At 31.2% G+C, this 26,985-nt stretch overlaps 2 protein-coding genes and 2 long non-coding RNA genes across 6 annotated transcripts in view; 2 read left to right on the forward strand and 2 right to left on the reverse strand.

Annotated features, from left to right (window-relative positions):
- Window positions 1-3,090, reverse strand: LOC146992711 (THAP domain-containing protein 2-like). The gene is made up of 3 exons (XM_085809267.1): window positions 2,723-3,090; window positions 1,765-1,941; window positions 1-1,061 (listed from the first exon to the last, which is right to left on the reverse strand). The coding sequence occupies exons 1-2, from the start codon at window positions 2,873-2,875 to the stop codon at window positions 1,837-1,839; spliced, it is 258 nt and encodes an 85-aa protein (XP_085665393.1). The 5' UTR covers window positions 2,876-3,090; the 3' UTR covers window positions 1-1,061; window positions 1,765-1,836.
- Window positions 3,058-25,888, forward strand: LOC146992712 (uncharacterized). 2 transcript variants are annotated; one of them, XR_015038987.1, is made up of 2 exons: window positions 3,058-3,297; window positions 25,753-25,888. It is a non-coding gene; the product is annotated as an uncharacterized LOC146992712 (long non-coding RNA). The 2 variants fall into 2 exon arrangements; XR_015038988.1 differs by lacking the exon at window positions 25,753-25,888 and adding an exon at window positions 4,158-5,070.
- Window positions 22,443-25,799, reverse strand: LOC146992713 (uncharacterized). The gene is made up of 2 exons (XR_015038989.1): window positions 25,661-25,799; window positions 22,443-22,766 (listed from the first exon to the last, which is right to left on the reverse strand). It is a non-coding gene; the product is annotated as an uncharacterized LOC146992713 (long non-coding RNA).
- The window catches only part of LOC118204927 (uncharacterized), a 42,493-nt gene continuing 41,273 nt past the window's right edge, over window positions 25,766-26,985 (forward strand). For both annotated transcript variants that reach the window (XM_085809265.1, XM_085809266.1), the window contains exon 1: window positions 25,766-25,904. The gene's annotated coding sequence lies outside the window, so the exon portion shown is untranslated. The remainder of the gene's footprint in view (window positions 25,905-26,985) is intronic.

Genomic DNA, 26,985 nt, shown 5'->3' on the forward strand with positions numbered 1-26,985 from the left:
AATTCCATTAATTTTTTTTTTCTTCTTTATTTAGCTATAAACAATATTAAAATAATACACACACAAATAAATAAAAATAAAAATAATACCTTTACATACAGAATTTACAGATACTATTTACTTATAAGTTTATTTGTTGTTGATGGTTACTTTTTATTATACTTGGAAAAATTATACTTACATACATATGCTCTTAATATTACACGTATCTGAATATTTAAATGATAATTCCATAACATAATAAGATTCAATCTATATCACAGCAAAGACAATACTTGAATCACAGTTCTTTTTATTAATTAATTTGCATAAGTAAAAACATAAAAATATTCTTTAGCTTCAAATCTATAAAATAAGTCCTCTAGTAACAAACATATGACAAACACATATAGTGAAAATAAAGATAAATAAATAAAAATGTTTTGCTTGTTGGTCTAATGTAGTGCAATTCAGTCTATTATATTCAAATTTTATTAAAACATACTGCAGTAATTGAATTTTTTCCATTATACATCAAACAGCTTTATATAGAATGATAATATATTAGTTTTACTTTTAAAACTAATATAATATAATTAATTCTCATTTATATGCGGAGATGTTTGAATAAATGCAAAAAACCATCTGAATAAATTTTAGCCAACACTATTCAGATAGTATTCTTGTTTTCAAGGTATATCATTTTTATTTTGTTCTTTTTCCATTAAAGGAGCTAACCTAAGACCACAAAGGTTCGATAATATTCAGGTCTGGTGACTGTGGTGGCCAGGGGAGATGGGACAACTCATACATGGGACACACAAATAATCATTACCATTTTCAAAGTAACTCAACTTATAAAAAAGCATAAATACATTGGACTGTTCATAGCATTCATACTTCTTAAACATAAGTAAATATTACGTTAATATATTTTTAAATTTTAGAAACAGTGTTAATACTTTTTAGAAAAAGTTTATAATACTAAATATTTAATAACTGTTCAAATGAAGACTTACAACAGATGGTTCAGCAACAGAAATCGCTTCAGTTGATAAAGGTAAACTGTGCAGCAAGCCACCCTGAAGATGCAAAAATTATGAAACACATATAAGTAAGGATACCTGAAAATGCTGATAAATAAAATATACTTAATGTAATTTTAATAATAAATAATATAAATAATCCTAATAAGTTTTGTAAATCTTTAAACAAAAAATAACAACATTCAGACAAGACATATAAGACATTAAAATATACATTTAAATCAATGTATTATAACTATATTATTGTATTACTCAAGATTAAAGTTATTAATTTCAATATTATTTCTTTTACTTACTCCATAAATATTTCTCTCTATTTATCTGGAATTTAAAATTAAGCAAAAAAGCAACTTTAGTTTAATACAAATTTTGATTTAAATTTTTTTGACTTTAAAGGCAATAAGATACCGGTTTCTTTCTTTTAGGAGCAAATTTGAAGAAACCAGACCCATGTATGACCGTCCTCGAAAAACTACAAAAACTTTATCCAAAAACTACATCAAATTGAGGTTTTACGCTTAATTTTCAATATATGATTATAATAACAAAGTACATACTTAATTATATATATAACAACAGCAAAATTTTAATTTTTTAATCTAATCTTAGGGACTGTAATTACAGCTTTATCACATAATGCCTTAATTTCAATATTTTGATTCTTTTATAAAGCAATTTAGTCCATTTGTAATAAAAACATATTTTTTTATGAAAAACCATAAAAATAAAAAACACATACATTACAAAAATTGGATGTAACTGAACGGTGCTTTGGTAAACCAATGCCTTTTAGACGCTGTGGGGTCAACAGTTATGGGGGATTAGGCACATTGAAAAGAGTTGGCACAGCATTGGGCTTGAGTTTTTTACACCCATCTTGCCTAGAGCATTCAAATTGATTTTCTTCAAAATGTACCTGCATATTTAACAAAAGCATGCATGAAATTTAACATTAAAATCAAAAGCACTAGTATTAAATTACAGTTACATATATTATAATAATTTAAGAATGTAATTTTCTGATAAATTTAAATTTTTTTTTATGAAAATAGAACAAAATTTTTAAAAAGTAATCATGTTTGTAAAACTACTTAAAACATATTTCCTGCTCACACACTAAAAATAAATTTAAAGTACCTATAGTTAAAAATACAACATTAAGATTTACTACTACAATAAAGGATAATAATGGGATCAAAACGAATCATCGAATATTTAAATTAATATTTAACTTCTTAAAAATGTCTAAAAATACAGAATATATTTATCTTACTATAAAGAAAAAACAAAATCATTTATTATTTGGATCATACCATCCAGTTTTTAACATTGGCGCCAACTATCCGATTTGGCGACAATACATTAGAATCAAAACATAGAATGCTACTTTAAATCACCAATCGTACAGTAAAATTAAAGAAAAGAAAAAGACACATCACATTTCTAATTGAGCACAAAGTTTACATGAAATGTATGATACAAATTTTACAAACGGTAAACTTTTCACGATAACAAAAGAAACAACATGAAACAACGATATTTTACTGCACAAACACATACACATTCCGCATTTGATTTTGTACTTATAAAATCAGTTGATCGTCAATAAGTGACAATTAAATGAAAATAAATATTTTAAAGTACCAAGAAGAGTAATTTTTCTAACATTCTATGGAAAAATACGAAGCTGAACTTACCTCACAAAGATACGCTCCTGGGCCCGGGATCCATTGATCTCGACGAGAATTAACTATCCATTTTCTTCGCCTTTCTTCATTTCTAGGGAAACGAAACATCCTAAAGTTATTTTTAGACTGATTCGAACATTTTGGTGCAGCACAACCACCCATTTTTCTGAAAATTAGGTCGGAATCGATCCACAAATATGTCAAGAAATCAGTGCTAATCCAATAGCGAATACCAACAAGTTAGCTTCAAAATGGGTGATGGTCCAGCTCCCCTTTAGCAACCGCATCATTCGTACTCGAACAAACCGCATCGTACGACTAAGGCTCCTGTATACCAGGCTGAATCATCAGGCATTCTCGCTCCCAAGTGGGAGATTTAATGGCGGCTCTGTAGTTACGGTGCAACAATTTTTTGTGTTTTTTTGTGTAAAATGGGCGGATGTACAGCTATTACTTGTTCAAATCATTCACGGAAAGGTCATACATTGGTAAAATTTCCTAAAAATGAAGAAAGAAGAAAAATATGGGTAAATAATTGCCGAAGAGACAATTGGAAACCTGGTCCAGGCACTGAACTTTGCTTAGTAAGTATAATGTTAATTACGCCTTCATTTAGAGTTTATATCTTCTCTGATGTTTATAATGTGCAAGTAAAGTGAAATTCTTGTGTACAATAACCTGAGTATCTGCTAATTTCTGTAATAATAGCTATAATTAAATTAGTCTAGGGTTAATGTACCCGTCGCCAAACATCGCCAATGTAGATGTTTTGAATGTGGAAAAGAAATTTCTCTTCTAATATAAAGCGCGGATTTTGTTTTCCTGTGCTAATTGTGGAATTTATACTAATGTAACGTGAAAATCATTAGCGTATTGAAATTTATTAAAAAATAAATAATAATTTGGAAAGTCAAGATAAAATCTGAATGTTTGCTAAAGATATATGTAACATTATACTATAGTTGCAATATCGTTGGAATGATATATAATTTTTTCTTTATTTTATAATCACTATTGTTAAAAAGTTAGATGAGTTGTTTATGCACGGTGCCCACTACTGTTTCTTGGTTAAAATAACTTCCAGAATTTTGACTTTGACATCTGAAGTCAATAGAATAAATTGAATAGTGTGAGACAATATATATATAATCTGACTTCAATAATTGCAAGGATTATGCAAGTTTATTTATAATCACAGTATTATACAATTTGGCAATGGAGTAAAGATTTAGAAATGAATGCAGAACATTCAAATTAGTATTTTCTTGTTTCTAATATATAGAAATATAGTCTATTTTCCAGTATAAAAGTTTTACTTAAAAGTATGGGAAAGCAGATTTGTTTCATGCATGATCTTTATAATACTGGTATGAAATGAATGAATTTTAATCTGTAAACAATTTTTTGTTAATATTGAAATGCGTTTCTTTGGGTACATTTTTAGGCACTTGTGGATCATGTCAGACAACATGCAATAGAAAAAAGATGTCCGTGTGCATAAATTTTCCCATTGTGTTTCTTCATTTTATCTAAATTTCAAGGATAATTCTTTTCATTTTTATATGGCATGTTATCAGTATAAAGGCTAGTGAAAATAAATTGGTATGTGTATCTGTTTTTGAAGTGTAATGCTTAAATAAAAAGATGGTGTGTGTTTCTTCATTTAAACAAAATTTCAAGGATAGTATTTTTCAGTGTTGTACTGTTTGTTATTTCTCAATGTAAAGGGTAATAAGGGGAAAAAAACTGGTATGGTATATCTGTTTTTTAAGCATGATAATTTTATTTATTTCTTTAGTGATGCATATATAGAGAGAGAAGGTGTTTGGTCCAACTGAAGTTATAATAAATCTAATTTTACTAGATCTCTCCCTCCCCTCAGGTGTAGAAAATTTTCAAGTGCAGAAAGTTTATTTGCAGAATTAATTCATTTCTGATAAACTTATTATCATTAATTTTTTATATAACATGTTATTAAGTTACACATTTGACTACTGTGTAATAAAATTGTATTTAGGGCAAAAAATTAACTATAATTTTGCATCTGGTGACTAATATCATATGCTTCTAAGAATATTACTTTAACTTTTTCCATAATTTTTGTATTTCAGGAACATGAAGCTGTTATTTTGATATACTTAAATAATAAAAGTGTGTATCTGAATCAATTAATGGATACAGATATTTTTAGAAGATATTTGCCATATCGCTTCTAATAATTCATAAAGTATGTTAAAATATAGGTAAATAATTTGGTGCAGAATTCAAATTTAGGGTTTAAAATATAGTCAATCATAAGACTAAATGATTTTTATTGTCATGATTTGCCTGGGCTTAAGAATGTACTTTTCGCCCGGTGGAAATTATCATCAAACTGTCCTGAACAGGCTTTTTGTTGATAATAACTTCCAGGCTTATCAGTACCTCCTTTTGAGTGGAGGGTATGCAAATATAGTACCCAATTTAAATTACATTGTGATTGTAATAATATTGTGGTATTAAATAAGTGATTATAATTACAATTTAGGTAATTGCATTGTAATTATATTACATTGTATCTGTGAACTCTTAATTTCATTACTTTATGCAATTATATTGTAAGTGCATAATCTAATTGCAATAATATAATCTATTCACAATTACAAAATAATTATAAATGCAGTTACATCTTAAATAGAGGCCATTTTAATACTTTTAAATTTTCGCAAGATAACTTCCCATTAAGGTTCATTTGGAGGAAACTATGCAAATACTAAAAAAGAAGTTATGCTAAATTTACATATTTTGTACAGTACTTTCTTGTTATAATGCTGTTCAATATATTTTCAATACTTTTGTAAATTTAACGACATTCTTTGCAATCACTGTGGTGCTTTAAAAAAAAGTTTCTTAGTTATGCTTTCTAATAAGAATGGGTTTAAAATTAAGTATTATGTATAATAACTAGCAGTTAAAAAAAACTTGACTGCATGAAAATGCTGTTGCTGTGTAAAATAAAAAATAAGCTTTCTTTTATGCTTTGAAATGAATTACATGTGGTTAAGTCGTCCTTTTACAATTTAAGAATGTGATTAACACACATTCTTAAATTGGACAGGTTTTATCTAAATTATAAAATATATAAACTATGAATTATTTTGTAACATAACTCAAATTACAAAATTCATTCTATATACGTTCAAAGTTATTATCTTTTATGGAATAACTGTTTTTTAATTTAGGTAAAAATTGGATTTTTAGAAGTATTACAAATACAATGCAACACAAAGGTGATCTGATTGAAGAGGAAGGACTTTTTATTACGGTTTCTAGTTCGTATTTATATTACATTTGATGAAAAGCATCCAAAACACAGAATGCTGTACTTTCTTCTTCCATATATGTTATGAAATATTTCACACATTTAAAAGAAAGTGTTTCTTCAGAATCTTGCACAATTATTTCCATATACCTCAGACTTAAATGACAACATTATTCTTAAGTTATTTTTTTAGTATGAATTTACAGTGTTTTTATGGAAATTTTTGTTAAAATGTCATTAAGATAAAGTTATTTGCACACTCTACGCTTTAACTATTTCCCCATTTGACACTATTGAAAGTTTTTATTCATATCTTATTTATTATAGTCTGCTAACGAAACTGAAACATCTAAAGAATAAGTTATTTTGAATATGTTCACAAAATATACACGAAATTTTTATTTAGGTGAAAACGTCTATATACTATTCGAGAATTAATAAATTATCCGAAAAGTTTATATGCGCTGAATGCCGCGCGTCTATAAAATAAATCTTTAAAAAAACAGCAGACATTCAGCCAGCGTGTGCGATAAACGCGCAAAAATTGGCAGCGCGTTCACTCCCTCGCCAAGAGAGAAAAGTTGGTGATTCAGCCTGGTTTAGAGGAGCCTTACGTACGACAGATGCGAGTAACGAAATGAATTTGTGAGTACCGAATCGGTACTTCGAGTCAACCGATGTACCCGTTACTCAGTAACGAATACATACGGTTTGTTCCGGCTCTGGAAACGGGGTGCATGTTCGTAACCTCCTTGGTTCCTAAAACGTACTCGCCGTACCCCTGCTGTGACAATGCTGAATCACTATTGGCTGACCGACTTGCTACGTAAAAAACGTCACTTGTTTGGTCACGTGACAAGCCGATTGCATGGATTCCGAACTGTTGTGAAAGTGTAATTTGTAGTTTGCTGTATAAGACGTAATAAATTTTGTATGCATATACAATTCTGAATTAATAATAAACCGATGAAAGGTACAGCTGGTAAAGAATATAGAACACAAACCTTTTCAGACATAACGCTTAAAGTATTTTATTTGGACGGCATAAGATACGTTTACTAGGAAGACAAATTTCGGCAAACAAAATATATAATTATGCAAAAAAAATTTCGTTACCGGAGCATAAAAGTATTTATTATTGTACTTTAGATTTTCAAATATCAGAGGTTGTGATATAATGTAAGAGAATTTTGATTTAACATTAGAGATTCAATTTTGAGGGAGTTGGAGCTTGGCATGAAGGGATTTTTTATTTATTTTTTAATAAAACAAGATTGGTTTTGTATTTTTGAAAATTTTTGACAGAAGAACAGTTTAATCTTTTAATATTTCATTGGTATGTTAATATTTTCTGGAACTAAAATTAAAAAATGGAGGACTGTTAATATTTGCAGTAATAACCGATATTCTGAAAAAGAATATTGTTTTCGATTATTTAAAAATATAGAGCAACTTCTGATGATGTCTGTCTTTTAAAAAGATACAAAAAGGCAAACCAGAACACTACTTTGTCATTGTCACAAGTAAGGTATCAAAAAACATTGTTTCAGTTTTGGATGTGGGTATTCAGTTGCATACTAATTTATGTGAATTGCAGGAAAAAAATAAGCATTCAAAAACTTGGAAACGGTCATTATGGTATTTCTAGGCAAAGTTTGGCATGGTGAATTAATAATTTCAAAAAGTTGTGTAGTGGATTTGTCATTCGGAAAGCACTTTGCAAGGTTGGAATGTGCTCAGAATATCATGGTATGCCTTGAATAATAAGAAGAAATGCTTACCAGCAAGGGTCAGAATTCAATAAAGCCAGGATTGTTGCCTAAAGAGTGTGTGGATTATCGTTCTGTGATATCGCCCGTTGCACTAGTCGACATCCAACCACTGTTAAGCGAATATGGCATGTATGGAATGCTGAGGATTATACTGAACGGCATGCAGGATCTCATTGCCGTCCCATGATTAATATCTGAAAGGACAGGCATATTGTGAGGTCAGCCCTCCAAATTTACAACCACATCACAGACCATTAGTCAGAAAACGGGCATATTTGCAGCATGCCCAGTATCTGCTCGTACGGTATGTCAACGTTTGCATCAGCATGGACTATCAGCACAGTGTCCATTACTTTAGCTTTCCTTAACAATGCAGCACAGAGAAAGATGGCTACTGTGGTGTGTCCAACAACAAAGCTGGATATAGGAGGCGTACAATGTCGTCTTTTCAGACGAGTCCCGTTTCTGTGTGCATTATTCTGATGATCGTATAAGTGTCTAGAGGCTCCAAGGAGACCGCACATCGCCTTGTTGCATTCAGTATCAGCATAAGAACCCTAATGTGATGGTATAGGCAGCCACTGAGCACATGGCACACACATCTTTAGTTCGGATCGATGGTAATTTGAATGCCAGATCGGTACATTTGTGACATCTTACATCCAGGGGTTGTGCCCTATCTTTGAGGCCTGCCAAATGCAATCTTCCAACAGGATAATTCAAGACCACATGTTGCACATTGTGTTCTGACCTTCCTCGGTATGCAGTGCATTTGATTGCTGCCCTGGCCTGTACGGTCTCCAGATCTGTCACCCATTGAAAATACCTGCTCGTGGTTTGCTGAGGACTGGCCTAGCAACCCTCTCCATCTAATACGATTGATGAAGTGTGGCATGGACTTGAATCAGAATGGAATGAGATGCCGATTTCTGTCATTCAAGTGAAATTCTACTCAGTGCCTAACTGGATAAGGGCCGTTTTTAGCTGCCAGGTGGAGCAGTTGTTTCGACTGATTTCGCACCCTTGTAAACCCCCAAGCTGCTTACAAATTTAATCATTTTATCTTCATGCCATACTATTTATGCACGACAAATATTTTTTTTATTTGCTTTCCTTCATGCTATAGCAATTTTAATGGCTATTAGTGTATTATTGATTAACAGTTATCTAAGAGACCTTCAAGAGTAAGTACTTTACATAGTTTATAAAACTATTGCATATTTCTGTATAAAAAATTATTGATGCAGGATAGATAGCGCCTAAAGACTTCATGCAGCCATCAATGGAGTTGACAACACATTCATATTATATGATTTTCTTTTATACTTTTCCCAACCACCAGTAGATTGCAAATAAAAAACAAAGTGACTTACAATTACAACATAGCCAAACTTTCCTGAAGTAAACATTAACAATATATACAAAGCCAAAATAATTATATTCGCATAATATGTGCATGACACTTTGTTACTAATAAATATCAGAGTGTCTTGGATCAAATTAATATTTGAATATATATTAATTAGGGATATCTTTGAAGATATAATTAATAGCATCATTACAACAAGGTAAAGTATAGTAAAACCACCCACTACTAGACAGTTACAGGATTGCTATATATGTGTACAGTGGTTCTCTGCTTCGAAATCAGGAACTCTCTATTTAATGGGGTATATCTGATAATGTGAAGTGTGCATTGCTGGAGGCTCGACTTATATTATCATCATGTAGGGAAAATATTTTGCATCATGACATAATTTATGTGCATGATAAGATACATAAAACTGTTTTGAGTGATATCAGCTGTAAATTTAGAAAGACACTTGGTACACTTCCTTATTAAAGTGGCTTTTCCATAGGTCTTAGGCATTGTTTAAGATTACATAAAGCAGTCAAGTTGATTCATGATGAATTACTAACTCTATCTCAGATTTTATTATACTTATGAAAGCTACAGATCGTGTTTAATAAAAAACACCAGAAATAATCACTGTCTTATTGACTAGCCATTTAGTCGCTCTCATACCATTTGCCATTGTGGCATAATGATATAAAACTAATGCCTTAGTAGCATTGCTCAATCAACATCATGATATTCATGAAATTTTCTAAGGGATAAATCAAACAAAAATGTAAGCAAAAGTCTTCTAAAAGATTATCTTCTCTAGAAAATACCAGCCAGATTTAAGACAAAAATACAGCATGTCTTCTGAGAAGAAAATAATTACTTACAAAATCATGTTTCCAACACTAATAAAGCACCTAATTATATATTAAAATTTCACAAGATCTACACAATTGATATTCAACTAAGTCTTGTATATCTATTATTTGGCTTCATAAAGTAATATGTTGTCTAAAATGAAGTAGTCATATAAAAACAATATATTTTTCTTAATGATGGTTATATAAAATTTCTTAATAGAATGGTTTTTCTGAGTAAATGAATTAGAGTTTAAAACAATAAATATAATAGTGCTATAATAAAGCTTCGTAGGACTAAGGCTGGATTTCCTGCTAATTTGTAATTTAGATTTTTTTTCTGCTTTGTGAAACTTTTCTCTTCTTCATAACATCATGCTTTTAATGTACCTTTAAAAGCTAATTAATTAATTTTGACAAGTATTTTGCTTGAGAGATGCTCTCATGGAAGCTACTAAATGATATTTGTCTCATACCTGCTTTTCTGAATAGAAAATACATGAAAGACCAAGCCAGCCAAGACCTGCCTGAGATCAGTGTACAAATGTTTTGTGTCTTTAAATATGAAGTTAGGTTAAGTGATGTATGTTTAGTAAAACTCTTAATCTTTATAATAAAATATATCATAAATATATTATACCTACATAAATATGTATCACAGAACATTTGCTTAGATACAGCTAGGATAATTTCTCTTGTTAATGTTATTTTGCACAAATTTTTTAATCAAAATTGTCTCTAAAGTAATGTGCTATAGATTTGTTTTTAGATTTAGAATGATGTCAGACAAAACTGGACAAACTTTATATTTTCCTAGATCCAAATTTTCCAACTTAATGGAAATAATGCTTATTCATCACATGAAGTAAAATTCTGAGAAGGAAAAAAAAACTTATGAAAGCATTTTAATGAAAAATTAATAACAAACAGCAATACCGGTTTCTAGGAAATGATGATTTAAGTGAAAGAAATATTAATTAGAAAATATGTAAACTGACGTTTAACATGTATGTTACAAAAGTGCATAAAAGATAAGTTAAGTAAAATGTGTTTCATCAAAGAGTAAAATCTTCTATTAATGATTTACTATGAATAAATTATTAGTAGTTATGTGTACATTTGAGAAAGAGTATGAAAATCATCAGTACAGCGAATATGTTCTACTGATATTTTCACTTAACACAATTACCATTTGACTGTTAATAGATAAAAATATAAAAATTTCCTCAATTTATTTGCAGAATGATTGTGGATGAATCTAAACAACATAGGAACATTTCTTTAGATCAGGGGTTTTCAACCATGGTATACAAAGAAGCAAAGTATTTTTAACTATTAAATTAAAAAATTAAAACCCAACATCCTGATTGAGTTTTTTTTCTAACACTCGTAAATTTATGTGATTTGAGCTTTGTTCAGGAGTGGTGGTGATATTAAAGGTTTTCAATTTTTGTTTAGATGGTACGCATTAGTCAAAAGGTTGAGAACCGTTGCTTTAGATTAAATATTAGAAGAAAATGATAATTGCAGTTTGTCTAATTTGTAGATTTCCACAATGATTTATTATTTTGGGGGGTTAACATTAATATAAATAACTGTTGTAATCTTAAAACACTGATGGCCCTTAAAAGCATAACATCACTGAAGACGGGAGATAAAGCCATATTTATTATACAAATAAATTTTAATACACGGTTTAACTGTACATGTGTAAGCAAATCAGTTAGACTTAAAGTACATAGTTTAAAAAACAGTTAAACTTGGAGTATACCACCTCGTACAGCCATTGCATGAAGATAAACAGATACTGGATGTGCACCTAGAATATGTGAAAAGTAGATTTCAGTTATTACCAGTTTTCAGCTGATGTAGCCATGGGTAGACTGTGGTACGTTAGTTTTTTTATAATCATAGGCCTGATATATTCAGTGGATAACAGATCTGATGAAATCATAGATCAAGGGATTAATAGATCAATAAAAAAAATGGTGGGAATTTAGGATTTGTTCTCTGTTATGTGCCATACATTCCTTGTTGATCACTAGTTCTAGACAACCTCTAAAGATAGACAGCAGTGAGCTTCGAAAACCTCAGAGTAATAATAAATGATTCATCAGATTTTAAAAACACTGCCTTTTTATAAATGGTATACATACAATAATCAATTTTTGGAAATGAACTAGAAACTAAAAAATTACCTCGCATGCTGCATACATTTTATGAACATTGATCAAATGGCTATTGATTTCACATTTTTTGTACGAGTTTCCTTACTGCATCATCTATCACATTTGAAGTCTTCGATTGGGCAAACATTAAGGAGTGCATTTTTGTACATAATGTACTGTTAATATGTTATGTACAAAATGCACCTGGTGCTCACATGGTATTTTTGTACATAATGTAGCTGGTGCTCACATAACATACACAGCAAAACATTTGTTGTACGTAAAGAAAATTTGGATAATTTCTCATTCTTTACTTGGATTCAATCATTATAATATGCATAATATTTTCGATATTAGAATTTTTAAATCTGATAAATCATTTACAGTAGCCCTAAACAATGGCACCTGTTCAACTGCACATTAAACATGGAGGCTGTTTTTTTGGAGGGAGGTGTTTAATTTATTTGATTACAGTATAGTAACTTGGCTAAGGGTAGAGGTACTTTCAAAGAGAAGTTAGCTTATACATATTTCATATATGCAGAAAACTAGGAAAACACACGTGCAGCCAACCTGTTCGCTAGAATGTAAACCCAGGTCGAATTATCAGTATTCAACTACTTTACTGCTTGGCTGCTAGCGAAGTCAGAGCTAGATATTTTATCACCTAAATAGAATAACTGCTGCTTGCAAATTATGCCTTCCAGTTCCTGCCAAAATTCTAAAAATTTTGACGCTCCTATGTCTTGCTGCCCATTGCACTCATACAGGTTGCCCTGGCCACCGATGAGCATTAAACGTGAAGGCAACTGGAATGTAATGGACCATATGATTACACTTGGTTTCAGACCTGTATGGGGATGCATAATGCATGACATAATGCATTTAACGTGAAATTAGCATTAAACGTGAAGCAACTGCAAGCATTAAACGTGAAGGCAACTGGAATGTAATGGACCATACGATTACACTTGGTTTCAGACCTGTATGGGGATGCATAATGCATGACATAACGTGGCATTTTTTTAATGCAGACCATGGATGTGATCCTTGATGGTGTTGATGTATTAAGATTCATCTGGAAAAAATTCATTTATGTTATTTATCCTTCTATTTGCAAAGTTCTATGCACAACTATAGCTGTAGTCACTTATAATGTTCTAACGAGGGTTTGGTTAGGTTACTTAAACATGGCAAAGCATCTAAGGGCTGTTAAGTTTTTCTACCAAAGTTAGCTGAAACAATGGTCACTTTAAAAAAAAACTACTTTAACTTTTTGCTATGTAGCACTTACTTAGTTCTGAACTGAAGAATAATATAACTGTAAAAGCCATACATACAGATTATGTTATCTTAATCAATGAGTCAAACTAGTGAGTTCATTCACCAGCTCAGGTAGGAAAACCAGATCAAGTAGGATAGTGCTTTTTTTTTTTTTTTAACATAATTAAATATAAAGTATAAAGCATATGTGCTTTAAAAATGATAATTCAAATTGTGACAAAGGTATCTATTTATTATTAATACATGTCAGATCTTTAGAGGTAGTTATTTCCCAGCAATGATGTCTGTGCGTTTTCTTTGGTGGTAAAATAAAAATCTCATAGATTGAAATAATAATCATTCCAAAAGCATATTGCAATAGTAAAGTTCTGATAAATGCAAATAAATCATTATGTGGAAGAAAGAAAATTGGTTTGAGGGAAGCACAGCTTATTAATTTTTGTTCATCACAGTTCACAAAGTGTATAACTTACTCAAAATAATTCTAAAATGATGAATTTTGGTACTTTCTAATTTTCTGAACCTCACCAGAATGCTGTGAAAAAGTATTGATGGTCTAAACCATGATGCGAAGAAAAATTTATGTGGCTACACATGTCACTAAAAATCATTTATATCGCAACCCAAGTACACACATAGCATTCTCCCATACAGCACTTCTCCGGATATTTTCACCAGTGTGGTTGCAGATTATGATCCCTCCTATGGGAATTTCAGTACTTCAGCATTCGGGTGGACCACATACCGCAGTTTCTGTTGTCTCTGGTAAAATCTTTGGCGATGTTGCTTTCTGCATGCATACAACATAAAAGGCATCACATGCCTCTCTTTCCTTTCTCATTTTAGGATTCTGGTGCCAAAATTTTGCAATTTTCTGTTTTTTATTTATTTTTTTTTTATTAAAAAGATTTATAGGGAAAACAACGGTGAAAAAAAGCCTAGAATTGTGCGTGTCTTGTATTGAAGAAGAAAAATGTAAAACAATAGGTGGTGGTGGATGCATCGTTGAAATAAATTTAAAGATATGCAAACAAACATCCCTCTCCTAACTCACCAACAAGTTTGCAAATGCTCTTCAAAGTTGCCAATGAGTTCATGACTTACCACATCTGTGGTAAGAATGTAAATTCCATATATTTTATGGCTGTTGTTAAAGATGGAATTAAACACAGGAATTTTAATTTAATAACTTATATTATTATATTTGTTTCCCTTAATGGGAGAGCAAACATAAATATTGGTGCAAAATGTAGTTTAAAATATTAATGGTAAATTTAAAATACATTCAAAATGCAATTTGTCACACTAGATCATCCCCCATCTTTAAAAAAAAAAAAAAAAAAAGGTAATGAAGTAGAAATAGATAATGGAAATGACACTGTGTATTTTAAAATATAAATGAAAATTTAGGATAATCCAAGCAATGTTTATGTGTCTAAAAAGTATATTCCTTACTACCTAATGCATACTAAAAGTTACTGATAAAATTAACTGACAAGTTACTTATAAAACACGAATATTAAGAGCGATTCAAATGTTATATTTAATTTAATGGACAGCAGGCATATATATTTTGCTGTAAATTGACTGGCAAATGTTATTCAGTAAAGGCAAAGATCCCACGTGTGCTTTCTCTATATAACTACTTTGATCTAGTCCATCATTAACAATATTTTTCCTGGGATTCCATCTCAGAGTGAAAACTGAGATAAATTTAGGTGTATAATTGTAAACTTTCTAATCTTGTTCTTAAAAATGTGGTTGTATCACGATAAAAGATTAATAAACTATGTTAAATATTGTTTTTCCAACATTTCATTAGCAAAATGCTATATGGATATAACCCTCTCAAGCAAATAACCCATTTTCCTTCCTTTGTAATGATCCGGTATTTCTCAAGTGTGTATTGCATAAAGTGAAAATATATATTAACATATGAATTAATTCAGTTGTACATAAAATCACCTCTGACTTAACTGATTTTTTTAAAGGATTAAAACATGACCGCTCTAATCCGAACAAGTATGGCTGGAGTACGAGAAGCTTTACCACGTGACAAAACAAATGACGTCGAAAGCTCTATGTTACGTCTAAATTCTTCTAACCAATAGCAGCGAAGGAGATCTCACAGCAGGAGGTACAGCGAGTACGTTTTAGGAACATGCAAACGGGGTTTTCTCACAAAGCCGGTAGTATATTAAAGCTGCGGGGTGGTAACAACGTCAAGGACACGTAGCTCGTATGCACGCTCCCTGAAAGTTGAGAACTATACCGTCAATCTCGGAACGCATGCTATTGTTAGCTGGGCGAGTTCAATATACGTAGGTGAGAGGAATAGAAAGGAAAGGTGCCGGAATGCTTTCCAACGGAAATAATTAGATCGTGGAATGGCTTTCAGTGGGTATTAGGGAAAAAAGGGATATGCTCGCTGACTTATTCCCGAACCGTGGAAGGAGTTTCACCGCTATGTTTATGCACTGTTTTATTGAACATTTTGTTTAAGTACGGATTAATTTTTACCAATTTATGGAAAAAAAAAAGAAAAAAAAAATCGTACGTAAATACGTCTTTGCAATGTAAAATTGTATGCTTATTTAAAATTTGCTTAAAGGCATAACGTTTTGGCGAAATTACATAATTTTGTTTATTCCAACGAAGTTTAATATTTATTAGAACTCTTATTACGGTAAAGTAAGAGTATTACATGAAGTTACAGTACGTAACTGTAAAGTTTTTGTTAACTTAAAGTATTGTAGAAAATTGTAACTAAATTTTTGATATTTATAACATTTACCTCTAATATAATAACAACAAAACATAATTATTTAAGTTTTCTTTTATCTGGTACACAAAATAAGCAATGTGTTTTAGTATCATATATTTTGATGGAGCTTTAAAAGACCTTTCTTTATATGAAAAGAGTATTGTATTCACTTGTGAAAGAACAAATTCAGTTTACACAGAATAAATTTGTTTCATGGAATAAAGTCCAGTTAAAAAGTAAACAGTACTTTGTTATTCTTAATTAACCAAAATTATTTAACATCAATCCTGTGCACTGCTTTCAGTCGTTGATTTAGATATGTTACAAATTTAGAGTTTACACATTCTATAAATTAACTGTAAAAGGTCTTTTAATGAGTTAGACGATTCAGTCACTGGTGATCAAAAGGTCTTTTAAATTTGATTTTTCAAATGCATTGATTCTAAATACTGGGATATAAGTGATTAACTTAATGAATTTGCATTATTACAGAAGTGTCAAACAAAATTCATAATAAATATTTCTTATTTAGATAGCGTTTTATAAGAAAAAGTGTAATACATAAAGTTATATGAGGAAAAATATCACATGGTTGCCATAAATATAAAATAAGGAAGTGGTTGGCAATATTCATAATTAATATTGCAGTGTAGATAGGTGTATGGCTTATCAGGTCTACCATTAGATTATGGCAACTTGCACTGTGGCTATCTGTTTAGGATGTCCTTTTGCATGGAGAACTTTCTGGGGAAATCTGCTTCATATTCTGTATTACAAATGTATAAATTTACAAAAATACCCATGCTTTTTTCTTCCAAATGACTACTTAAAACTCGTGCTAATCAAATAAATCTTTGGCAATGTTGTGCTTTGGTACAATCTTGAAGGGAGTTATTTTCTTATTTTGCATCTGACATACTGATATTAAATTGAGTAATCAAAATTATGCAGTTTGAAAGGCAAGCAAAATATATTAATTTATCTAAAGCAAGTGATATGTTCGAAAAAAAAAATTAAGCTCGGATAAACTAAAGAATATTGGAAATGTCTGAAAAGTAATTTAACCAAAAAAAAAAAAAAAAAAAAAAAAAGAGAGAGAGAGAACAAAGAAAAGGCAAAAACACTATACAGTTAAAATGCTAACTAAAAGTATGAAACATTTTTTGCAATTAAATTTGCAAGGAATAAGAAAATGAATATGCTTCTTACAAGACTTTTTGGAATAAAATTCTTTGTAATGTAAAATATTGCGTGCGTGTGTGTGTGTGATTATGGCAAAGCCTCGAGGGCTATTTGCTTAATGGGAGGGATGCCTTTGTGGAGGACTTTCTAAGGCAAACTGGCTCGTATACACGTTACACATGGGGAAAACCACGAAAATGCCCATGCCCGTTCGCGGGATTCGAACCTCGGACCAAACTACCATGTTCAGCGACTTTACCGCTCGGCCGCTGGTGGGCCCATGTAAAATATTGCATCTAATATATAAATGTATACTAAATTTTATAAATGGCATAAAACTAAATTACACACTTCTGAATATTATTGTAATTTTCTGGTTGAAATCTCAAAGGAGGAATAGCTATGTGTATGTTTTGATTATAATTTAATAGACAGATTTCAGTTTAATATTCAATAATTAATAATTTATGGAAATGCTTCATTGATTATACAGAATAAATAAAAAACTATTTTTTATTTTTAACAGATATAGTACGTATGTTTACGCATGTTGTAGTTACTCATAGTTTTATGTGGTGGCAGCCCTGATTTGTGTTGCCTGGTGATTGCGATACCTTTATATATATAAGCGGCTAAAGTGTGTGTCGCCGATAGTTTATTGTTGCCACTTAGAAAAATGAGTGCGGAAATTAATGTTTCCACAGTTTTTAATTAATATCTCGGCCGATTAAAGTCGTACGAAGATGAGAACAGTATCGATAAATTCAGAGAATTTTTTGGAATCCGAGGATACGCGTTTTGAATTTCAACTAGGCGCCGTTCCGTAGATAGAGAAAAAAAGAAATTGGCACGTAGCCAAATCCCAAGGGAAAACCCAAGGAAAAGAGTGGAAAATTTAGGGAAAACATATGGGAAAATTAGTTTTTAATTAATATCTCGGCTAATTAAAGTCCCAAGAAGACACGAATGGTCAAAATGGCGTGCCATGGACCTGCGGAATCCAACAGTGTGCTTCACTAAGCCCGGGAGCCAGCTGTTTCAGAGGAGATGGTGTTACTCCACCCCATATATATATATATATATGCGGCTTAAGTGTCTGTTTGTCCCCGATAGTTTATTAGTTGCTTGCGTAACTGTACTACCCAATGGGGTGAAGTTGCCACGGCACAAGGTTGCCGTTTCAATTGAGACGTAGACAATTTCCTGTACAACTTACCTTTGCTATGACCATCAATAAGTCTCAGGGCCAAACGCTTAAGTGTGCTGGCATTTTTTTACCTGAGCCTGCATTTGGACACGGTCAACTTCATGCTGCCTGTTCAAGAGTTCGTGAAAGAACGGATGTAAAATTAAAAATGATGGAAAGATCTACACAAGAAATGTTATGTACAAAGAGATCTTTGACATGTGAATTAACATTTTATTATTTAAATCACCTTTATTTATTGAGCTAGCGGTGACTCTTAAGAAATGTACCGCCAATGGTTTCCTTCATTGCACTCTACTTTAAGCAATTAAGCAAATAGAAGGGGACAACCTCGTGGGGCAGTAAGCAAAGGGGCGTCCTCGCCGCCTGCCCTGGGTAATTCAGTTTAAATTAGCAGATGCCTTTGCACAAATAATTTTAATTACAATTTATAATATCTAGAACAGCGGTCATTTCGTATGACTGCCGGGCTTTCTAGTGATTTCCATAATCATGTGGCCTGTATTTGAATCCTGAAGAAGATATTAACATTTTGTGATCATCTACCCATTGGATTGTCAGTGATGAGATAGCTAAATGACTGATGGATTCCAACCAATGCTTAATAAATATCTAGTCATTGAGATGTCCATAAAACATAAATTTTATGTGGTGTTTAGCATTGCAGACATTCAATATGCAACTTTCTTTTTTGGTGGGGGTTGGGATAATAAACAAATACTGGAGTTTTTCAAAATTTCATGTTAGTGTAGGTTTTATAGATGGTGAAAATATATTTTCATGTATTGTTTAGAAGGATTAATAGGAATATTGTTGGCTTTTGTTACATTTAGACGTGACAATGTCTGCAAATTGATACTTTATTTTTGAACATATGATTGTATTAATTACATAACATTTGGGATTTGCAGATTACTCCTCCATAAGCATATCATATACACTGCTATACATTAAATGTGCTACACCAGGAAGGAAAGCAAATAGCAGAATCTTATTTATTACACATATATACAGAATAGTGGGAAGAAAACGTGATTAAATTTTCTGGTGATTAGAGGTAGACAGCGTACATAATTCAGTGCACAGAGCTGTCCTTTCTAGCAAAAACAATGGTTATAATCCAGCTCAGCATCGAGATAAACACAACTTGGATGATTAGATATGGTATTTCATTCCATACAGCTTCAACCATATGCCAGAGTTCATCGTAGTGATTAGTGAGTGGTGGCATTAAAATCAACTGTTAAGAGTAAATAATAAAAATTTTTAGTTGTTAAATTATGTCTGTTAAAAGTTTAAAATTAATTTTAATAGCAGCTGTATGTTTCTTTTAATTGTTTCAATTTACACCTGTCAATTATATTTATTTTTGTGTCTAAATGTTTTTAAACAATTATGTCCATCTTTAATACCTGTACATAGGACAATACAATGTCACATTTAGTACTTCTGGAACACTGCAAATGCTAGGAAAACTTCCACGTAGAAAGCAATAGTACAATTGTATCCTGGTATCTACATATAACAATGGTGGAAAAAGTAATCTTGAAGTTTTAAGTTCTATGCCTAGTGATAAATAGTGTATGGCTAAATATGAAACACAACCATAGAAACAAGCTAAGCACTGAAATTCCCACTGTAACCCCAATTATATTCACATGCATGTGTTTTACCCATCTTTCCAAGTAACTTTATAAATTCCGCAACAAATTTTAATATTCTGTAGAGATTTCTGGCTAGGCCTAGCGACAATAAAATGCTCTGCCAATTGAGTATAAATGCTGATAGTAGTAATCTAACAGGCAGTAGAGCAGCTGAGCTGGGGTTAAGTAAGTAAGTAATGAATGTAACTAAATGGGTAAACGGAAATGTTACATTGGAATGTATGCATTTTCAGGTTTCATATTGCTGCTCAGAATTGAACACTTCTTAATCGATCTCTTCCTTATGATGCTTGTAAGTGTCAGCAGAGGACGATGCTGTCAATGGTCAAGCATCAAACTTTCTTGCATACACAGATTTTTTCTATTAAAATTCTCTCAGCTCCACTTTTAACTATTTGCTTTTCTTTAGTTACATTCAATTGCATCTCTTGCACTCAGAAACTTTTTTTTTTACATTTTAGTGCTTTCTAATTGTTGGAGTTTTGAAGCTACCAATGCTTCTCAACTTAAGAGTAGCTGTGATGTTTTATCCATTATCGAGGAAAAAAGTTGAGGAGAGTAAATTTTTCATTATTGTATTAAAAATGAAGTCTATAAAGTGTATAGTATACGATGTATTTTATCATTCAGTATTAATATTGATATCTTATTTAATCACTGGTTAATCTTCGAATTATGGTAACTTGGCATTTTTTTGGCAAAAATTTGGCGACCAACCCTGCTACAGCAACCTGCTAGTTTTGTTTTGGACACCATTTTGTTTTCACGAAGTAAAGCCATGTTTTTTTTTTACTCAACATTTTTTCCAACAATCTGCTAGCCGAATTACGCTTATACTAGAACTTTTATGGAACAAAAATTCTTAATCATGACGTAGATTAGGTGTGAAATTGGGAGAAAGTGCAGAATCGGTATCCATGTACACGTTGACCCATTTTCACTTAAAAAAACATCCCAGAATTGCACAAAAATGGCATTGCATACACTCTTGACTTTATCCCTGTAGACTAAAGTCCTAGCTAGTAACCTTTATCGCCTTACCAAAATGTCACCAAACTACCTGTTACCATATTCCAAAGATCAGCCTTAATCACCTTATATATATTACATGGATATTTTGTTCTACATAGTGTTTATTCGTATGTTCTGGAATTAATTACCCACAAATACACGGGCACTACCGTAATTGCTTTTCATTGTAGTTATTTAAGCTTAGAGAATGTTTCCTAGAAATGCTATACTTTTGCGAAGAGCTGTAACTTTTTTTATGCATATACATAATATTTAATGTTAATCAGCAACTATATATTTAATGCATCACAATGACAATAAAATGATAAGCATACTTGTTACTTTTATCACATACTTCTGTAGCATTAAATGGTTTTCATGAGAATTAATACAATGCATTTGCTGACTGTTAATTTAAACGGTTCTTCCAAATATCAAACATTGTTTCCTTTAAGTGTCTGCGATCACAATAACGTTTGTTTTATCATGTTTTTGAGTTCATCTTCTACAATATAGCAATATGAAAACTGCTGCTATGTTCTAGAACCTTTTAAATTTGTAACTATCAGTTCTGTGTCCAATTACACCTTATGTGTGTACGTATTGCAGGAAAAGTTTTGGCTCTAGTGTAGAACTGGGTGGCCATTCGATTAGTGACAATTTTTTTTTTTTTTTTTTTTTTTTTTTTAATTTTGGCAATGAAACCTCATTTCTGGTTACCATGATAGTTTTAACTTTGTTTTAGCTTCTTGACTTTTTTAAAATGAAAATAGATGGATGTGTACATGAACAAATTTAAGGCAGTGTGCAATGCCTAGTTTGTGCAATTCTGGGATGTTAAGTGTTAACAGATCGATGTGTACATGGACACAGAGTTTGTGTAATTCTTTGACTTCTTATTTTGGTTTTGTGTAGCATCTATCTTGAAATTGTGCTTACTTGGCATTTAAAAAAAAAAAAAAAAAAAAAAAAAAGAATTTCCAATAAAAAAAGGGGCACCCAATTGTAAACTTTTACCAAAGTTTTTTTTTTTTTTTTTAGGGTGCATTTATTGAAGGTGTAATCACTTTTACTGCTAAAAAACAAAGTTAATATCAGCAGGATGAAACATCCCTTTGTTGGCAACATCGAGTAAGTAAATAATTATATACATCAAGAATTAATGGGTAACGTCTTTTGTAAAAAATTATTTATTTCAACCATAAACTTTCTAGGAGGGCAGACCATCCCCAAAAATCAGATAATTTATTTAATATACAGAGATATAATTTCAAAAGATTAATTAAAGATACATTAATATTGCTTTTGGTTTTAATAATAGCAGTTAATGGTACTATTTATAATCATTGAGCTGTTTCTTAAATTTCTTTTGCGGACACTGTAATTCTACCGAAGAAATACATTACAATTTCATGGTTGACCACACGTAGGGAACTGCCTCCTATGGCCCTGCTCATGCCCTATTTTCAGTCCGTAGACCTGGGCTAGGAGTTAGTTCCTGTTAAAATAAAAACATAAGGTACTTTATTAGGTATTCATCTATTATTTTGTTTTTTAACATATTGTAATAACAATTCAATATCCAATTTACACTCAGTCGGATTAATCAATGTATTTGAAGAATAATAGTTAGTAAAAAAATATAACAAAATTGCTATCAAATTACTTAATTTGATATTTCTACTTAAACCAGGTTAATTCTATTGCTGGCTTTATAAAAACTTGCATGACATCTGATTCAGTTTCCTAAGAAGTATCAGTTTGTTAAATTTATGTACTTATGAAATAAATGTTAATTGTTACCATATTTAACAATCGGAAATACTGAAGCAAAACTTTTACATTTCTGTTCATTTGAAAGGCATTAAGTTAAACTGAGACTGGCAATTACTACATGAAGTTTCATTAAGCAAAAACCAAATTCTGCTAACAACATCCTTTATAAATAACTTTAACAAAAATTATGAATTTCTTTTTAAATTAAATGCACACAGAATTTTTTAAAATCATTATATTACCTCCTTTGATTCTTTATAAATTTATTCACTGGCTCATTAACAAATTCTGAACTTGAAGGTATAGTTGGCAGTTTTTCACAAGTAGCAAAAGATGCTCTTAAAGTTTTTAGGAATTCTCTCACCTTTTGTTTTTTATCCTCTGTGTCAGCCTGTAATGTTAAAAACTGAAACTCTGCATGCCACTCTTCCTTTTCTTTTTCAAAATCTGAGTGTTCCTTTCTTCTGATTTCTTGTGTGATGGCATAACGTTCTTCAATTTGCTCATCATTTTCAGATACGTCAATTATCAAATCATCTTTCTCTGAGCAAACATTTGTACCACAATCTATATCACAAACTGAGCATACATAATGAATGTCCTTACATATCTAAAATCTCACACTATAATCAATGCATGAACAAACTGATGAATGCAGATGTTGCACTCATGACATCGAATGTTACAATTACACACTTTTTCAAAATACACATTATTTGTATGAATCAGTCCTTCTTGACTTCTAGATACAATCCATGCCTGTTTTGGCTTTATTTCGTATAATTCATAATCAGCCATGAATTTGCTCCTTTCATGTTTGTTTCTAATTTCCTTCATTCGAGAAGTTAATTTTGGCCGTTCCACCGAAATGATTTGACCCATTAATTTCTTGGCTATTGCAGTTAAAACAAAATGCAATGACTTATCTAATCTTTTAATAACTGTTCCACCAGCTTCTTTGTATTTAAGCTGCCGATGCCACCGCTCTACTTTCATGTTTGTATTAACACCCAAATAAGTTCGGTAACAATATGCCCACTGTTTCTTACGTTGCATGTATGTGGTTAAATACTCTCCAAAAGCTTGAGTTTCATCATGCAACACATAATCACTGATACAAGCATCGGAAAGTCTTTCAAAAGTCACAATATCGATTTCTTTTAGAATTTTCAGTAACTCTGACTTAATTTTTACTCTTATTTCTGGATCTCGGACTTTAGAATTCAAATTGTTGAACCATGCACGTTGCACATGCCAGCTGCAAAGTAAATGATGATCTGCCTCTCCAAACACAGAACACCATGCGTTGTAATATGCCGGAGCATCATCAGACATGAAAACTGTTGTCTTCAAATTTGGAAGTCTTTCTTTAATGGAACTGAAAAATGCAGCAAACGTTTCAGTGGTTAATTTTGAAGAATACAAGATGGCCACTGGGAATCCTTCAAAATTGTTATCATTAATTAAAACAGATGTTAAATTTAAACCATACTGATTTGTGCCATGGGTAGAATCTATCATGATACAATTACTATGTCGTTCAAGCATTTTTAATTGTGCATTATTCATAATACCTAATAAAAAATCTGATTTGCATAGACCTGGGTACTGAGGCAGTTCTTCATTAGTTTGTTTATATATTAAAAGTGAATTGCCAGGTTCTGCCTGCAGTTTTCTAACTGTTATATCTACAGACACGAAATCATTATTATCCAGCATAATGTCTTTGTCAATCCCAAAGTCTCTACGAATATTTCGTAAATCTTGTGAATTTGTTATACACAACCGTTTTGAAGGTGTGTAGCACTTTTGAATTTTTGACAATACTTTTGCTGGTGGAACTCCATGTTTCATTAAATTAGCTAGATTAGTTTTTTCTGTCTTCGAGAGAGGCAATTTTCCCACTTCTGTTTTGTGACCGACATGAACAGACTGAGATTCCACTTTTATTTCATTTTCTTTTTCTAAAACTTTTATGTATGCTGGACACGTAATACCACATTTAATAGAGCCAGCTACTTTAATATTACGTTTTCTTGACTCTTTAATTTTACTTTGCCCACTTCTATGGCACTGATAATACGATGCAGTTCCTTCTTTTACTGCCTTTTTACTGGATGAAATAATGAAAGAAGATTGTGTATTTCGTTCCATCATTTCCTTCCAGTGTTCAAATTCAGTTTTAGAAGTAAATACTTGATTTTCATACTCCAAATTTATATCAGTATGATCTGTTTCTATATGATGTAATAATTCCTTCATTGTTTGGAATTTAAGACTGCAGAGACCACAAATTTTATTACAAACCTTGTGAACTTCTTTTTCTGGATGATTCTTTCTGATATGTTGGTACATATTACATTTAATACTGAATGTTACTTCACAATGAGGGCAAGATATCTGAGATGTAGAAGCACATGAAACTTTTAATTCCATTTTTTATAGAGAAGTATATTTATATATTTTATATATGTATTTCCATATTTTTATAGAAAATAACAAGTGTTATTTCGTTTTAGATCTTATTTAAATTTAACACAGAATTTTCAAAATTGGGTAATCATAATTAAAAAAAAAGGGCAGACAATCAATAAGAATAATAAATACTACACTTACTCACAAAGCAGTAGCCGTTTCATAGTAGGCGCTCAATTCCGAAACGACTGGAATTCCCTATACTCAAAATCCCTTTTCCTTTCTCCTCTTAGCTCATCCCTACTTTCACGTACCACACCTACAAATCTTGGACTCTTCCAGCAAACAATAGCATTCGTTCCGGGATTGAGCGTCTCTAAGCTGAGACAGTCGCCATTTTTATAAACTGTGGAGCCGCAGTTATTTTCTTGCTGTTCTGAAAGCGGTAAGTATAAGCGTGTTAAATATTTCGTAATTAATTATTTGTTATTTTAAATTTTGACTGTAAACTTGCTTATTTATATAAATACTAGCAGCGACGCTGCTTATTATAGTACTTATTATATTATCGTCTGACTTTATAATGTACCGGGAAAATGGCTGAAGGGAACGCCAATCGTTAAATTTAAAAACTGCGTAGAATTTTACTCTGCAGAACAACTTCATAAAAAAAAAGTTATTACGTATAAGAAAATTACAATGAAATAAGCAATATTCCTTAATACAAATATTAATTATCCCAATAAATAAATTAACCTACTGACCTTTGCAAAACCTTAACCTGTTGTTCAAATGGTATAAAGGAGGTTAAGAACTTTGTTTCCTAAAAAAATCACTCAAAACGTTTCAATATCTTAAAGACAGTGAAAAGAGCAATAAATTACATAAAAGAATACAAAAAACAAAAAATTCTGAAAAGCAAAGTATAATTGATATTTTCAAAAGAAAAAAATTACAGTGAAATAAGCTATATCCCTTAATACAAATATTAATTATCCTAATAAAAAATAAAGCAACTTTCCGTTGAAGGAAAAAAAATCAAGCAAAACTTTTCAATATCTTACAAATAGTGAAATCAGCAAAAAATAACATGAAAAAAACTCAAAAAAATTCAGCGCAGAATTTTACTCTGAATTTTTTAACTTATTAAAAAAAAATGGTAAAAGTATAGTTTCAGGTACCCCTTGGCGATTTTTGGCGGTACATGGATACCGATTTTGTGCAATTCTTTGACTCCCCGCAAAAATCGCCGCTACAGAAAGCCAAAATAACAAGACAAACAATTGCACAAACTCGGTATCCATGTACACATCGACTTATTTTCACTTTAAAAAAATATCCCCGAATTGCACAAAAATGGCATTGTGCACTCCTTTGACTTTATCTATGTACACGTCGACCTATTTTCGCTTAAAAAAAATTCCTGAAGTGCACAAAAATGGCATTGCGCACTTTTTAAACTTTATCCATGTACACGTCGACCTATTTTCACTTAAAAAAAATCCCAGAATTGCACAAACTTGCAT

Source organism: Stegodyphus dumicola, chromosome X2 (genome assembly GCF_044657685.1).
Source record: "Stegodyphus dumicola isolate Sdum_Otavi_A_Nest chromosome X2, ASM4465768v1".
NCBI classification, from domain to species: Eukaryota; Metazoa; Arthropoda; class Arachnida; order Araneae; family Eresidae; genus Stegodyphus; species Stegodyphus dumicola.

Excerpts from the sequence above, each read along its gene's own strand:
- LOC146992711 (XM_085809267.1), bottom strand. The coding sequence starts at position 2,875 with ATGGGTGGTTGTGCTGCACCAAAATGTTCGAATCAGTCTAAAAATAAC. Across the intron at positions 1,942-2,722 it reads CAGGAGCGTATCTTTGTGAG|GTACATTTTGAAGAAAATCA; the intron begins GTAAGTTCAGCT and ends TTAAATATGCAG.